The sequence below is a fragment of the Gouania willdenowi genome, chromosome 12 (genome assembly GCF_900634775.1).
Source record: "Gouania willdenowi chromosome 12, fGouWil2.1, whole genome shotgun sequence".
Classification (NCBI taxonomy): domain Eukaryota; kingdom Metazoa; phylum Chordata; class Actinopteri; order Blenniiformes; family Gobiesocidae; genus Gouania; species Gouania willdenowi.
The window spans coordinates 19,186,364-19,201,698 of NC_041055.1; the positions used below are offsets into that span (position 1 = coordinate 19,186,364).

At 35.1% G+C, this 15,335-nt stretch overlaps 1 protein-coding gene across 1 annotated transcript; it reads left to right on the plus strand.

Moving 5' to 3' along the window:
• The first annotated feature begins 3,878 nt into the window (after window positions 1-3,878).
• Window positions 3,879-12,544, plus strand: swi5 (SWI5 homologous recombination repair protein). Its single transcript, XM_028463303.1, has 5 exons — window positions 3,879-4,051; window positions 5,538-5,586; window positions 5,679-5,782; window positions 5,940-6,034; window positions 12,257-12,544. Exons 1-5 carry the CDS (start codon window positions 3,951-3,953, stop codon window positions 12,319-12,321), a joined length of 414 nt encoding a protein of 137 aa, XP_028319104.1. The 5' UTR covers window positions 3,879-3,950; the 3' UTR covers window positions 12,322-12,544.
• Window positions 12,545-15,335: the final 2,791 nt, after the last annotated feature.

Here is a 15,335-nt window from a genome sequence, read left to right on the forward strand (position 1 = left end):
CGGTGGCCGCTTAATTACATTTTTTTTTTTTAATTTGGCAAGATTTTAAAAATAACAACTTAAGCTGAGCCAAACTTTTCCCACACTAATATAGCCAAATGTTAATCCATCCAATGTATGTGTAAATGCATGTTTTGATTACAAAACTAAAAACTCTAATTCTGTTAAAAAATGAGCTTAAAGTAAAGCAGTGAACATGAATTAACAAGATTAAATACCACACAACAAATTGGATGCAACGCCATGGGATGAAACCTGAGTTGGAGTTAATAAATGAAAGCTAAAGATAACTATGCACAGAAAAGATAGCTTGGACTCAAACACATACAGAAATCTTTCTTTTCACCATCCTAAACACGGACCCTCTGTTTAAACTAAATGTACAAAATGACTCCAGAAATACACGCAAGGACAAAAAAAAAAAAATGCACAAACGGTTAACAAAGCTTCATAAAAGGACTCTACAGACACACAAAATGACATGGAAAACAGAACCACTCCAAAAATACAAAATGCCAGAGACATACAGAAAGGACAAAAAAACAAACAAAATGACTGCAAAGACACACACAATGAAATAGTAATACAATAAAAGGACAGCAAAAATACAGAAAATTACCCCAGTAAAACACAAAAACATGCAAAAGCGCAACAAAACTTCACAAATTGACAGAGCAATACAGACAATGAGAGCAAAAAAACACAAAATAATTGAGGCATACAGAAAAGGACAACAAAAATAAACAAAATGACTCCAAAGACACGCACAATGAAATAGTAATGCAATGAAAGGACAGCAAAAATAAAGAAAATTACCCCAATGAAACACAAAAAGACAGAAAAACATACAATAGCACAACAAAACTACACAAAATGACAGAAAAATACACAAAAGGCCAACAAATAAATGTAAAAATTACTCCCAAAACACACAAAATGACAGACTTACAGAAAAGGACAACCAAAATATGCAAAATGACTTCAAAGACACTAAAATGATTGAGTAATACAATAAAGGACAGCAAAAATGCCCAAATAAAACACAAAAAGAAAGAAAAATATGCAGAAGGGCAACAAAACAACACAAAATTACTCTGAAAACACACAAAATGACATATAAATACACACAATAACAACAAAAATACTTAAAATGACACCAAAGATACACAGAATGAGAGAAAAACATGTCATGCTTTTATCAGAGGGTGCATGGGAAGTCCTGCAAATTCTTGCAAAGTCAGCAAATTTTCCTTTCACACAAGCATTCCTGCAGAGTCATAATAACAAATCTTTTTGTTGTTGTGGGGCAGACATCGTGTATGTGTGCCAGCGGTGTGCATTCAGTGGATTTAGACAGTCTGCAAGAGGCAGATTTCACTATTTATTCCACTGTGGCTCCACCTCTCCTTTTAGCCTTTTTCATGCTGCTGTCTGGGAACATTTGAGAAGCTTTTTCAGTTTGGAGTGGCTGTAACATTTTGGTACCTTAGTGCTTTGTAAAAGTCATGCTTTTTTTGGTTTTTTTTTTTCTGCCCCTTGAGGAGTGAAGGACATTTTCTTAGGAAAATCTTAGAAAATGAACAAACACTTTAACAATTTCCAAAAGTAACGCACATTTTAAATCCACACTTTATATAGACATGGATAATTAAAAATCAATGAATAAAACCATAGTTATTCCAAAGTCATCTCTTTTTTTTTTTAAAATGTTAAAAAAAAAATAAAAAATAAAAAATAAAAATAAACAAAGCAAATAAGAATTGAATGAATCATCATTTTGTGCTGGTAAAAACTGAAGGAAGATGACAGCGATAGTTGGAGAAGTGTCCGTTTCCTAATGAATGAAAATGTAATATCAAGTTATTGTTACTCGTAGGCCAAAAACCTTTCCTAATTAACAATTAACACTTTATTATTATTCATTATTATTATTGTTGGCCTTTTTCACAGCACTGTGGTAGCAACTGTTCCTCTACCAGCGTGATGCAAAGTCCATGAAACAAATAATAAATAAATAAATGAATGAATGAATGAATGAATGAATGAATGAATAAATAAATAAATAAATAAATAAATAAATAAATAAATAAATAAATGAATGAATGAATGAATGAATGAATGAATGAATGAATGAATGAATGAATGAATGAATGAATGAATGAATGAATAAATAAATAAATAAAAGTGTCTCACTCTCACACACTAAATTAAAAATCAGTACTTTGTTTAGGACATGAAAAGCCTTTGCTTCTTCCTTTTCCTTTTCTGACAAATTATATTTAATGGGGTGTATGAGAGTTTAGGAATTATTTTAGCATTATTGTATATTTTGGTTATTATGGTATTCAATTGTTGTTTGTCCGAAATAAAAATACATAAAAATAAAAAAAAATTAAAAAAAGGATATCCACCTTGGTTAGAGTGATGGTCCGAGAAATAAGGTGGATAGCATAAAACATTGTTGCTGCAAATATAAAAAATAACTTTTCTGTTAAAAACATGCAGAAAGTAGACAACACACACACACACACACACACACACACACACTGGAGGCCATCACTGGCAGCTCTTTGTGTGTATACGCTTTTTTATTTCTTTATTTATTATTTTTTTTAAAGGAGCTAAGGCCAATGCTTTTGCCTGAATTTTTCATATCTCACCCTCTCCGTCTCTGTAGCAACTGATAAATAATCGATGAATCCCAATGCCATCAAAGAATGGACATTTTTTACGTCTTCTTTGCACTAATATAAGCCTCCTTAGATACATGACTGTTCCCCTTTTTATGCTTTTAGCATCCTTTTGTGTTTGTGCTGCTAATTGTATTTATAATCTGAAGAGTCTGAAATCCTTTTCATCTTTATTTTGTACTGTCCTAATTAAATGAAGTAGAAAAAAAAAATATGGCCTCAGTATGAAAAAAGAACATGTGTGTGTGTGTGTGTGTGTGTGTGTGTGACCTTTTCCTTTATTAATCCACAGCTGATGTAGATTTAGAGTGCCTGTGGCTTTGCAGCTTGATTAGTAAAGCCTCCACAGAGAGCATCGTTTACATTAGCTCTCAAATATATGCTACAGTGTCACTCTTCTCATTATTATGCAATATTCTTTTCATTTGGAAGTGTGTGGGCTGACTCAGACAGGCGGGCACATAGAAGTGTTGTAAAAGGAGATCAGATTAAATAAAAAAAAAGAAGAAAAAAAACAAAGAAAGAAGATTAAGCAGAGCTTTACTGCCATCTGCTTGTTTTAAGGGGAAATACACACGTTTACACTGATTAAATGAATCGAATTCAGGCTCAACATTTTATTAAAATATTATGAAGAATTAACAATACTGACTGTATCAACAAGAACAACAACAACTCTGTAAGAAAGAAAGTTATTAGCCATAACTGCTATTTATCACAACTTTTTTGTCTTTTGTTACAAATTAAAAAAAATTTAAAAAAAAATTGTATCATCAAAATATGTAAATGTTGTAGTTTAGGTAAATTTCAGTTTGTTTATTATTATTATTATTATTATTATTATTATTATTATTATTATTATTATTATTATTATTATATTTTAATTTATCTTTAGAATAATCTACACAACAACAACAAGAAAATGTTCAGCTGTACTAGCCAACCTCGTGATCTATTTTTATTTATTTTTTCTTTCTTTCTTTTTTTTAAAGCAATATATTTACTTGGTTTCAAATTATGATACAATGTATTTTTAAGGGTTCTTATAAGTGCGTCTTTGATTGTCGGGGGGCCTTGTCGTCTTGGTTACTGATCTTCTCAAAGTCCCGCCTCCTACCTTCACGGTCCAATCATATTTCTGTTTACCCTCAGCCGCGAACTCTAAACTTCCTGTTTTAGTGGCAGCTGCAGTAGCTGCAGCTGTTTCATGGCCGCTAATCAATCGTAGGCTTTTTGACAGATATTTGAGAAAAAATAAGTATGAATACTACTACAGAGCCGTGTGCTGAAAGCCAGGCTAGTGCACACCAGCCTCCTGTTTCCACACCAGACAGTACCGACTCGGCAAAAGCGCTTAAAAGGTAACTATAGCATATCTGTAGATAGCATTGGGTTCAGGCTGTAGAGATGTTTGTAATTTAAGATGTATGCGACACTTACCAGTCATTAATTTTAGCGATATTTTATTTGTCAATCACAAACTGTGATTAGATTAAATAAATGACTCAACACCCAAATTCACTCAGTGAGTTAGATTTGCAATGCAATGAGTTCACGATACGATACGATACGATAGACAATAATAGGTTTGCGATAAGGATACAAAAAAAAAAAAAGTCGTTATCATCTTCAAACTTTATTTCGGCGTGTATTCTCCATAGGACACATGACATATTAACAACTAAGAAATAATGAAATAATGTTAAAATAACCATGCTTTTATTTTATTCTAACTCTAGACATAGTTACTCTGGGTGTAACATTTTCAATTCAAAGGGAATATAAACAACTAAGTGTCTCCTAGTATGTAATACGTATCCATATACTGGCATTCTATCCTTACGAAAGATGACGTTACCGGAAGTCACGTGACCATTCCATGCGGTTAGGGTTAGTTAGTCCGTAACGTAGTTGAGGGTTACAGTTAGTCCATAATGTACGTTAGGGTTAGTTAGTTCGTAACGTACATTAGGATTAGTTAGTAATGTAGGTTAGGGTTAGTTCGTTTGTAACGTACGTTAGTGTTAGGATTAGTTAGTCCGTAACGTGGGTGAGGTTTAGTTAGTCCGTAACGTAGGTTAGGGTTAATTAGTCCGTAACGTAGGTTAGGGTTAGTTAGTCCGTAACGTGGGTTAGGGTTAGTTAGTCCGTAACGTGGGTTAGGGTTAGTTAGTCCGTAACGTGGGTTAGGGTTAGTTAGTCCGTAACGTGGGTTAGGGTTAGTTAGTCCGTAACGTGGGTTAGGGTTAGTTAGTCCGTAACGTGGGTTAGGGTTAGTTAGTCCGTAACGTAGGTTAGGGTTAGTTAGTCCGTAACGTGGGTTAGGGTTAGTTTGTCCGTAACGTAGTTGATGTTTTAATACTAACCGAAGTACAAGTGCGTAGCGTCTCATTGGCCAGTTTAAGGTGATAGGTGCATGTGACCTAAACTGGCCAATGAGGGGCGTTGCGTACATATAGAATGCCGGTATATGGATTTGTATTACGTATTGACAGCCACTGCCTATGAAAAAAATAATAAAAACAAACAACAATCTGCTGTGTAGGCTGTAATAAATTGTGTATTTTTTATTTTTATTTGACTGCCTCGCTCTCGCAATACAGCTCATACCCTTGACAATATATATGCCAGGCAAGAGAAGGAATGGAAAATGACATGGAGGATTTATATTGTAACCAGGGAGAACATAAATATGTATATTGTTGCAATTGGCCAAGTCTTTCTTCTTCTTTTTTTTTTTCACCAAGTCAAAAAATTTACATATTTTGCTTATTTGATTCTGCTTTTTGCAATGTAATTTATGAAAACAAACATGTATTAAACCAAAACATGCTTTCTCTCATATAGAACTCCATTATCAAAGCCTAAGAGCGTTCACTCCAAGTTCAAGTCACCTGTAAGTGATTCCCCTCCATCTTTGCTCCAGGTTAGAATAATCATAATTATAAATTCCTCCTTTATTATGGCTGTTTGATATGCACCTGTCAGCTTCAAGTCACCCAGAGAGCCCAGATTAGCCCTGCAGAGGAGGTGGCAGAGCTGCAGAGGACCAGAGACCAGTTGGATGCTGAAATAGCACAGCTGGAGGCTGAGTGAGTACAGCTGTGTTTGTTTTAGGGTTGGTATTTAAATGGTTGGAGTTGAGGTTAAATATGTAGTGTCATCTCAATGTAATGTTAATGGTTGGTGCTACACAAAACATACATTTGTTCTCCTTTTATCTGAAAGGAGTTGTATTTCTTTCTGCAGGGGATGTAGAGTAGAAGAGCTGGAGCACCAGATCGATATGCTGCATGAATACAACGACATAAAGGATATAGGACAGTCTCTCCTGGGTAGAATTGGTGAGAGAAATTACTTTAGATTTATTATTAAAACTATTTTTTCAGTATCCTACTGCTTTAGGCACTGATTATATCACTGATTATGTTCAGCTCTCTCAAATTAAAACCTAAGATAGTTCCTAGATCAGGGGTCATTAACCTTTCTGAAACCGTGCGCTACTTCAAAATTGCTGAATAATCTGAATGGCTACCAGTTTGATACACACAGAAATACTACAATTTCCCAATTTCACTGTAAGTAGAGGGACGGATAATGAAGACAGACTTTGCATCTAATTAAAAGGTGGAAATACTTCAGTTTCAACACGCAAATTCTTTATTTCTCTTTAATTTATGCCATTGTTTCATTTTCAAATGACCACAACCAACATTTCATTGGGAATCATCATGTTCCTATTTTACGAACCACTAACTTTTACTAACCAAAACATGTTCTTACATTTGAACAATTATGTAAGATTGTATAAAACTCCACTTACTTTTAAAAAATTCTGTTTATTTATTTATTTTTAGGAAAAAACATCAAAATCTTGAAATCACATCTGCAATACTTGAACACATTTCTCTCAATGTTTCCGTGAAAATAAACATTTTAGGATAGTAAATTTAGTACAAAAACATGTCAAGTGCAGCAGTATTTTACTCTACTGGGGTGACCATGGCTCAGTGGTAGAGTGGGTTGTCCAGTAACTGAAGGGTTGGGGGTTCAAATCCCGCTTTAACCGAGTAATTGTCGTTGTGTCCTTGGGCAAGGCACTTTACCCACATTGCCTTGTATGAATTGTGCATGAATGTTGGTGGTGGTCAAAGGGGCCTTAGGTGCGAAATGGCAGCCACGCCTCTGTCAGTCTGCCCTAGGGCAGCTGTGGCTACATTGTAGCTTACCACCACCGGTATGACTGTGTGAGTGACTGGTGTGAATGAATAATGCTTTCTGTAACGCGCTTTGAATCTCCTCAAAGAAAGCGCTATATAAATCCAAGCCATTATTCTTATTATTATTATTATTATTATTATTATTATTATTATTATTATTATTACTACATCTGCCATCTGAATTGATCTTTGAGTTTGAAGCCTGGTAAATCATATTTACAGTATATATGGAGTTAACTGGTGACAAGTGCTGCTGTTAGAACAGGGCTAAGGGGGACGTCACTTGGTCCATGCGGGCTACCCCAGGGCCTGTGGGCTCCGTGTTGATGACCCCTGTCCTAGACCATCCACAGCAGTGTTATCTCTCAAAGCTACTGCAGCTAAATGAGTCATCTGTATGTGAATTATTCCATTATATTGTGTTTAACCTTTTTGCTATAGTTTTATTTGTCATTTTGCAAATGTATTATTTTATAAGTGAAAGATTAAAATGTCTTATAATAGCAAAGGGAGATGAATATACTGTGCTTGTAATTCCCATCACGACCACTAGATAGAAACATAAGGGCAGCTTTTACAGCCAACAGGCTTTACTATTTATTGCCATAACTTAAAAACTCTTAGTCTTCATATTTATATTGTTGTTCTACCACTTGATTCAAAATTGTTAAGTACAGATGTCTATTAACATGGTGGGACCCTGTTAAACCGACCTGTACCATTGAAACTAATTTTCAGTTTTTTTTAATGTTTTTTTCATTTCTAATGAACAAATTAAAAAAAATAGACAAAAACAAATCTCAACAGAAATCTCTATGAAATCCAATGAAATAAACTAAATCAACAATACAAATAAATATTCCCAATCGAGATATTAAGAAAAACAGAACAAAAACAAACAAAATGCACAGGCGCAATTAACATCTGTGAGATTTCTCCTTCATTTCTGTACTTTTCAAAGATATATCTTTTGTACATTTTTAAAAAAATGCATTATATTCATACTTTCTTTAATTGTTTCATCAAGATCGTTCCACAAAACAACCCCACAAATGGAAATACACATACTTTTCATAATTAGAATCAGAATCAGAATCAGAATCAGAAATGTTTTATTTGCCATGTACAGTTTTGAGGACAGTACAAGGAATTTGACTTGGTGGTTGGTGCACAAAACAAGCAACAAAAAGAAATAAAAGAAATAAAAACAGAACAACAAAGCACAACCCAGCAACAATAATAATAATAATAATGATAAATATAAAGGATGAGGGATAAATAAAGGATAGATAGAGAATAAAGGATAAATAGGATAAATATAAATATAAATATATATATATATATACAGTGCAGCAGGTATCAAGCTGGTGGAGGTGGTGATCGGGTGGGGGGGGGGGGGGGGGGGGGGGGGGGGTTCAGTGGGTGACTTGGGGTGTGTTCATGTGGATGGTGGCAGAGGGAAAGAAGCTGTTTTTGTGTCTGGAGGTTCTGGTCCTGATGGACCGAAACCTCCTACCAGAAGGGAGAGATTGAAACAGTTTATGACCGGGGTGGGAGGGGTCGGCCACAATCTTTCCTGCACGCCTCAAAATCCTGGAGGCGTACAGGTCCTGGAGGGAGGGCAGATTGCAGCCGATGACCTTCTCTGCAGAGTGGATGATACGCTGCAGTCTGGCCTTGTCCTTGGCCGTAGCTGCAGCGTACCAGATGGTGATGGAGGAGCAGAGGATGGACTGGATGATGGAGCTGTAGAAGTTCACCATCATCTTTGTTGGCAGACTGAACTTCTTCAGCTGCCGCAAAAAGTACATCCTCTAATTAGTTAGAGCATACTGTTGTTTCAAGTAGGGCTGGGCGATATATCGAGATTCAATATGCATCGAGTTTTTTTATTTTGGTGATGTAAAAAAATGACAGTATTGCTTATATCGATATATAAATATTTATAGCTTATTTTGTTTTAAAATACTTGTTTTAGGAGTTGATGCTTTCTCTACTTCTCAGAACAGCATGAAAGTTAGACAGTTAGATGAATCACTGAGTGCGTTTTAACCCATATCTTCATCTAAACATCCACACTACACAACTCACTCACACGTGCTGCCTCATAGAGGAGTAAAAGCCAAAAGTGGCACATTATTGTGCAGCTGTTTGTTAATAAATCAGCTTGTGTGGGATTTTTGATCTGCAAATATAACCCTGAATTGTCTTTCTGGTCAGATTTTTATTTAAAATTATTGATATCTATATCGTATATCGTCATTTTGAGAAAAAAAAGTTATCAAGATATGAGTTATGGTTAATATCGTCCAGCCCCCAGTTTCAAGTTTAGTCCCTGTAAAGTTCTAACCCCTCTGTCTGTCTGTGAAGAATTTTTACCCTCGGCCAAAGAGTATTATCAGTTTGTCGTCTGTCCATCTGTCTGTGTGTGTAGAGTGGTGTAGGTCTTTTAATGCAATACCCATCAACCATTCTCACACCAAAACATTGGTACCACTGGAGGGATTCCAGGTAATGAAAAAAAAAAATCCGGTCGATCGATTTTTGTCATGGACTGATTTTAAAGAAGGAAAGGAGGTGAACCATTGATACCTTGCTGGAAGGTGACCTTCACTCAGGGCTTTAGATTAGTGCTAAAAATCTTCCGATTGATGATTGATAATTTTTTGGCATAAATAGGTCTTTTTTTTTTTTTTAAAGTCTCTATTTTGGACTCTGACATTTTATGTAGGTGTAAATCTGAATCTAAAACCCAGCAGCAATTCATGCATCAAAACATTGGTACTAATATGGTGATTCTAGGTAATGAAGAACATTTTCCAGTCAGACAATTTTTGTTGAAAAAACAGCGTTTTTGAGGATTTTGAAAAAAACTTTGTCATGGACTGATTTTAAAGAAGGAAAGCAGGTGGACCATTGATACCTTGCTGTAAGGTGACCTTCACTCAGGGCTCTTGATTAGTGGCAACATTTTTTATCTTTGTCACAGAAACAACTACTTAATAAAATTGTATGCATAAACGGGTGAGTAATCATATTTAATAATGTTTTATTCCCCTACTGGTATTATGAATGTAATGGATGAACCGTTTCCAACTATAAATTCACTGAAGTGCTTACCTTGGTCACAGTAAATCAATGGAAATTATTTTTTGTGACAGTTAATGTTTTGAGGATTTTTCAAATGTCAGGCCGAGGGTTTTCAAGTGTGTTTATATGTTTACAGATAGCCGTTTATTTTTTACTTTATACATTATCTGTGCACTCTTAAATTGTACTATATCCCCAAACTGTGTTTATTTAGTCATAGTCTGTTCTGGATAGGGATCAAGTTTGTACACAATGATTTATAGTTACAGGTTTTAAATTTGTTTGACTTTTCCTCTACCTAAAGAGCATTTTGACACAATGTAAAGATAAATATTGTCTTAACTACGTCATGTCTTCTATGTGTCATTTTCTTACCTTAGGTTGCACATTAAAACATTTTATTGGTCTGATAACTTGATTCAATGCTGGACCAATGGCAGTGGCTTATTGTATTAATGGTGCCATCTCTTTAAATTCTTAGTACAGTGCAGAGTTGAGCTGATAGTGACCTCTTGGCCAACGGAGGTGGCGTTTCCCCTCTGACACAATGACGGCCTTTTTCCATTAGTCACAATCACACACTGACACACAATCACAACCTCTGTCAGGCCGTAGTCTGAATACAAATGCTGGCCATCATCCTTGGCTCTGCCTTTTTCTTTTTCTTCCTCGCAACACAAACACACAATTACAGTGTTTGAACAAGTCTTGCTTTAAACGCTGTGGCTATTGCAATGTATGCTGTTGTGGGAAGATGGTGGAGTGATGGAGAAGTGTCTATACACAACTGTCCTATTGTCTCCGACCCGTGTCTGCCCATTTTGCATCAGAATTGTCATCACTGTCACTTTTTTTTTGCAAAGACAGTCTGTACCTTCTAATGTCATCTCACTACCAAACATTGCTCTGAAACATTTAATTTGTCATTTGTAACTACAAGTTCAGACAAAGGATATTACTGTATGTGTAATCATCTCAAGGACGTTTTTGTTTCTTTTTTTTTTTTTTTTTTTTTTTTTTAGCAGCAACATTTCGACACATTTTCAAGCTGGGATAGTGAAAGGAATAACACACACAGCAGTGCAACAAATCTGCCCTCCCCCCTTCCAAGGTCTGATCCCAAAAATATGGACTCAAACTGTGGTTATATAAATAGGCCGGCCCACTTGAGGATGTTACAACCTACAGAAAATTGAGAGAAACTGATACTTTTAACGTTTTTTAGTTCCACCGTGAGGAAATTCAGGTTGTTCTGTTCGCAAAGAGAGAGAGAGAGAGAGAGAGAGAGAGCGAGCAATGCACACAATGGGAATGAATAAGTGAAAATGAAAAACAAAACATGCATTATTTCAAACTTATTTTACAAAAAGATGTAAATGGTGCATAGAACTTGTAATCATGTCCAAGTTATCAGCTCAAAACAAAGTAATATGGTATTTTGGCTCAAAATATTTTATACAGTGTCAGCTTTTTTCAATATGACAACATAGCCTTTGTTTTTTTTATTAATTTTCTGGAACCATAGGTTTCCCTGGAAGACCATAAACACTGATGATTTTTTTTTTTTATTCAGTTTATTTTTTTGACATGGTTACATTCACTTTCACATTTACAATTTTTTTTTTTTTGTACATGCCGAAAAAGGAGACGAGAGAAGCAGTTTGCTCATCTAAGTCCTGTCACCTGTGATGATTCCAGGGCTGGATTTGTTTCTTCCCAAATTTTTGTACTTCCTTTTTTAGGTTCCTTCATGTATTTTCTTCACTGATATGTATAAGAACGAGAGACATTTCAAAGCTTCAAGTTCTCCGATAACGTGCATTTTATACATTTGTTTATAGTTTAAAAAAAAACTTATGTCAACATTCAACTAAAAAGATAAATATATCCATTTCTGTATCCTTTTTTTTTTTTTGCAACTTAAATTTTTATCGGGTATATTTGGAACACTATTAGACAAACAAACAAAAAGAAGAAAATAAGATGCACTGTTTGAGAGTGTTCACACAAATCCTTTCCAGTTTCTTCTTTCAGCCTTTGTCGCTGTGTTTAGCCTTGAATTTATGTATCTTTTGATATAGATTGTGCATAACTTTTTTGGAAACATCAATTGATAAAACTGACTGCTTTTTAGCATCTCCACTTCATTGTGTTCATGCATGGTGTTGTAACTGTCCCTGTGTCTGTTCAGTGTTTTGCAGATTGTTTGAAAAGAAGAATGCAGTGTGTTGACCCTGTAATCTGTGTGTCTTGCAGCTGCTATAAGGGGGGCCACCACGCGAGATCTCTACATGCACTTTGGTCTGGAGCTGGATGACTGAAAAAAAAAAAAGTAAAATGAAAGCACAACCATGACGAATGGCTCAAATGCTTGTTCAGTGTTTGCACTCAAACCTCCAGCTAAATGTTTTACAGCTAGTAAAATACTGAGACATTAGTCAATGTGTGCAGGAAATGTGAGTTATTCGCAATGTTGCCAAAAGTGTTGGTATTGCTTGATTATGGAGTTGGAGAACATGTCATCATTAAACTCCTCTGAGACTATTTTTCCCCACAATGTTTTGGAAAGTATTCACGAGATCTTTATAATGTTCTTCTAAAAGTGCATTGGTGATCACTTAGATACAGTACCTCACTATCTGATAGGAATCCTACCAAAGGTCTTCTGCTCAGGTTGAACCTGACGTGAAAGCCAATTTAACTACATTTGATATCAGCCATAATTAAGGTCTAATAGTGCTGAGATTTGGTAGTACTAGTAGGCTTAAATGATGTTGGTAGCTTTACCAGTACTCCTAGTACAGTGGTTCTCAAACTTTTTTGGCTCAAGTACCCCCATTCTCTTATTTCTGAATCCAAGTACGCCCTTTTGGCCGATTTGAACGTTTTGCTCAGAATACTATGAAAATCAAATATAGAGCATATACAGTATATGATGGAATGAGTGATAACACATATTTGAAAGAGTCCCATTGTAAATAAGTGTAAGGAAACGGTATGATTTAGCTTTACTAGTACGGTCTATTCATGCACTAGTGAACCAAAAACCTTAAATATTTAGTACGACTAGTAATCACAAGTATTTTGTTTTCAGTCTACTAAAAAAGCCAAAATAGTAACTAGTAGACCTAATGCAAATGAATTTGGAGGGGTTATAACCAAAAAAACAACCCGATTGGTTGTAATGTTTTCAAAAGCAAATTGCAAGCTTGAATTTGCTTTTCCCGGCCTCCTCAATAATGTTTACTAGTACGACTAGTAGCACTTTTTGCTTCACTGGTAAAGTTTACTTGCGCACTAGTAAACCAAAATTGTCGCACTTTGATATTTGATTTAAATGTAAAATGCATTATAAATAAAATGTATTATTATCCCCTACCACAAAATGTGGAAGGGGGATATAGGTTTGAGATCCGTGCGTCCGTCCGTCCGTCTGAGTTAAAGGGGACAGCTTTTCTCAGAAACTGTTTAAGATGGGTTAACCAAATTTGATGTGTGGCTTCAGGGTATCAGTACCTTGATGGAGTTTGAAAATGAGAAGCGGGCAATTTTTTTTCCGGCGTTATTGCCCTTGTTCCGTTTTTTTTTTTACTCTATTCGAGGTATCTTCAAAGGGGACAGATTTTCTTAGAAACTTTAAGATACGATAACCAAATTCGGTGTGTGGCTTCAGGGTATCAATACCTTGATGGAGTTCGAAACTGAGAAGTGCGGAGTTATTTCCCTTGTTCCATCTTTCTTTACTCTGTTCGAGGTATCTACATAGGGGACAGCTTTTCTTAGAAAACGTTTACGATGGTTAGTAATTTTATATTCTGATATATTTACTTTTGTGTATATATATATATATACACAAATTACATTAAGGAAAAGGTTGTGAGTTATGAGAACCAATCTGGTGGGGGATGTTGATGACTGTCTTATTATTTATATAATCCAAATGTGAGTACTAGTAGAGCTTAACTATGTTTAATATCACGAGTATCGACTTCATGTTCAAATGGCTTTCCATAACCCAGAACTGTGCAGACCTTTCAAGTTCTTCCACACCGTCCTTTTAAAGTATACTGTATATATCGTCCTTGATTGTTAGTTTCTTCAGAGTTGGGAACATTATTTGCATATCTGCCTCAAGTATTCACTTGTCACACGCTGTCATGGAGGGGTTTATTGGCTATGATAAGAAAAGATAAACTGTTTGTTCCACTGTGAGGAAATTCAGGTTCTTCTGGCAGCAAAGAGAGAGAGAGCATTGCACACAATGGGAATAAATAAGTAAAAATTGATAAAAACATATATTTTTTAGCATTAAATCAAAGTTATTTAATTTTACAGAAAAAATATTCAATAGGATGTAAATGGTATGTAAAGCTTGTACTGGTATTTGTTTCAGAATATTTAGAGCATTTTATACAGTAGCATTTTGCATTAGAGAGTACTTTTTACAATATGACAACATAGCCTTAAATTTTTTATTCATTTCTGGAACCATAGGTTTCCATGGACTATAAACACTGATGATTCTAGGGCTAGTTTTGTTTTTCTAAATGTTTGGGTTGGTGTGGATGTTGTACTTCCTTTTTTGATGCATTTTTAATGAGCTGTGCCACAGATGATCAAATTCAATAGATCAGGAAAATATTAGGTTCACGTGAAACTGACATTTCTTAAATAATTTTAAGTTTACGCATAGTAAATGAGTGTTTATTGCTTGGGAGTCAACATTACAGGCTCTACCGTGTCCCGGGCCGGTACCAGTCATTCTGGTTGAAGTCAGGACTTGGACAGACTGTTCCATCTCTGCTACATCTGTCCCAAGTGAGCATATTACTTTTTTCCACTGCAGGAGAAATAGCCATTGTCCTGAGGAAAATGTAGACATGCTAATATTGAAAAATAACATGTCCATATCTTAAATCTTGCCTGTGTAGAATGTTCTAGTTTGAACTTTTTATGCCCTGATAGGAATATTTTTTTTTTTTAAAGGACGTCATTATGACAAGATCCTTTGGTTTTAATTTTAAACTGTCATGACTCATCACTCAGTTTCTGCATTATTTTTGCTGTGGCCATTTTTGCACTTTAAATTGAAAAAAAATACTAATTTATTTATATTTTCTGGAGTTGAAATAATGAAATAAAATAATTAAAATATATATTTTTAAATGCGTTTAATTATTTTTTTATTGCATTTTCGCAAAGCTCATGTTTGGAGGATATTTTTCCCCAGAACAGTCTCTTGGTTTGTGTTTGACTAATTTTTCAGTCTGTCAGGTGTGCCTGTGTATTCAAAGGCTCATTTTGCTCCATAAATCTGAACATCACAGACTTGTCA

What these genes read in the sequence shown, in the direction of transcription:
- swi5 (XM_028463303.1), top strand. Translation starts at nt 3,951, where the DNA reads ATGAATACTACTACAGAGCCGTGTGCTGAAAGCCAGGCTAGTGCACAC. An exon ending in ACTCCAAGTTCAAGTCACCT is followed by an intron (nt 5,587 to 5,678) that starts GTAAGTGATTCC and finishes TGCACCTGTCAG; the next exon opens with CTTCAAGTCACCCAGAGAGC. An exon ending in ATAGCACAGCTGGAGGCTGA is followed by an intron (nt 5,783 to 5,939) that starts GTGAGTACAGCT and finishes TTCTTTCTGCAG; the next exon opens with GGGATGTAGAGTAGAAGAGC.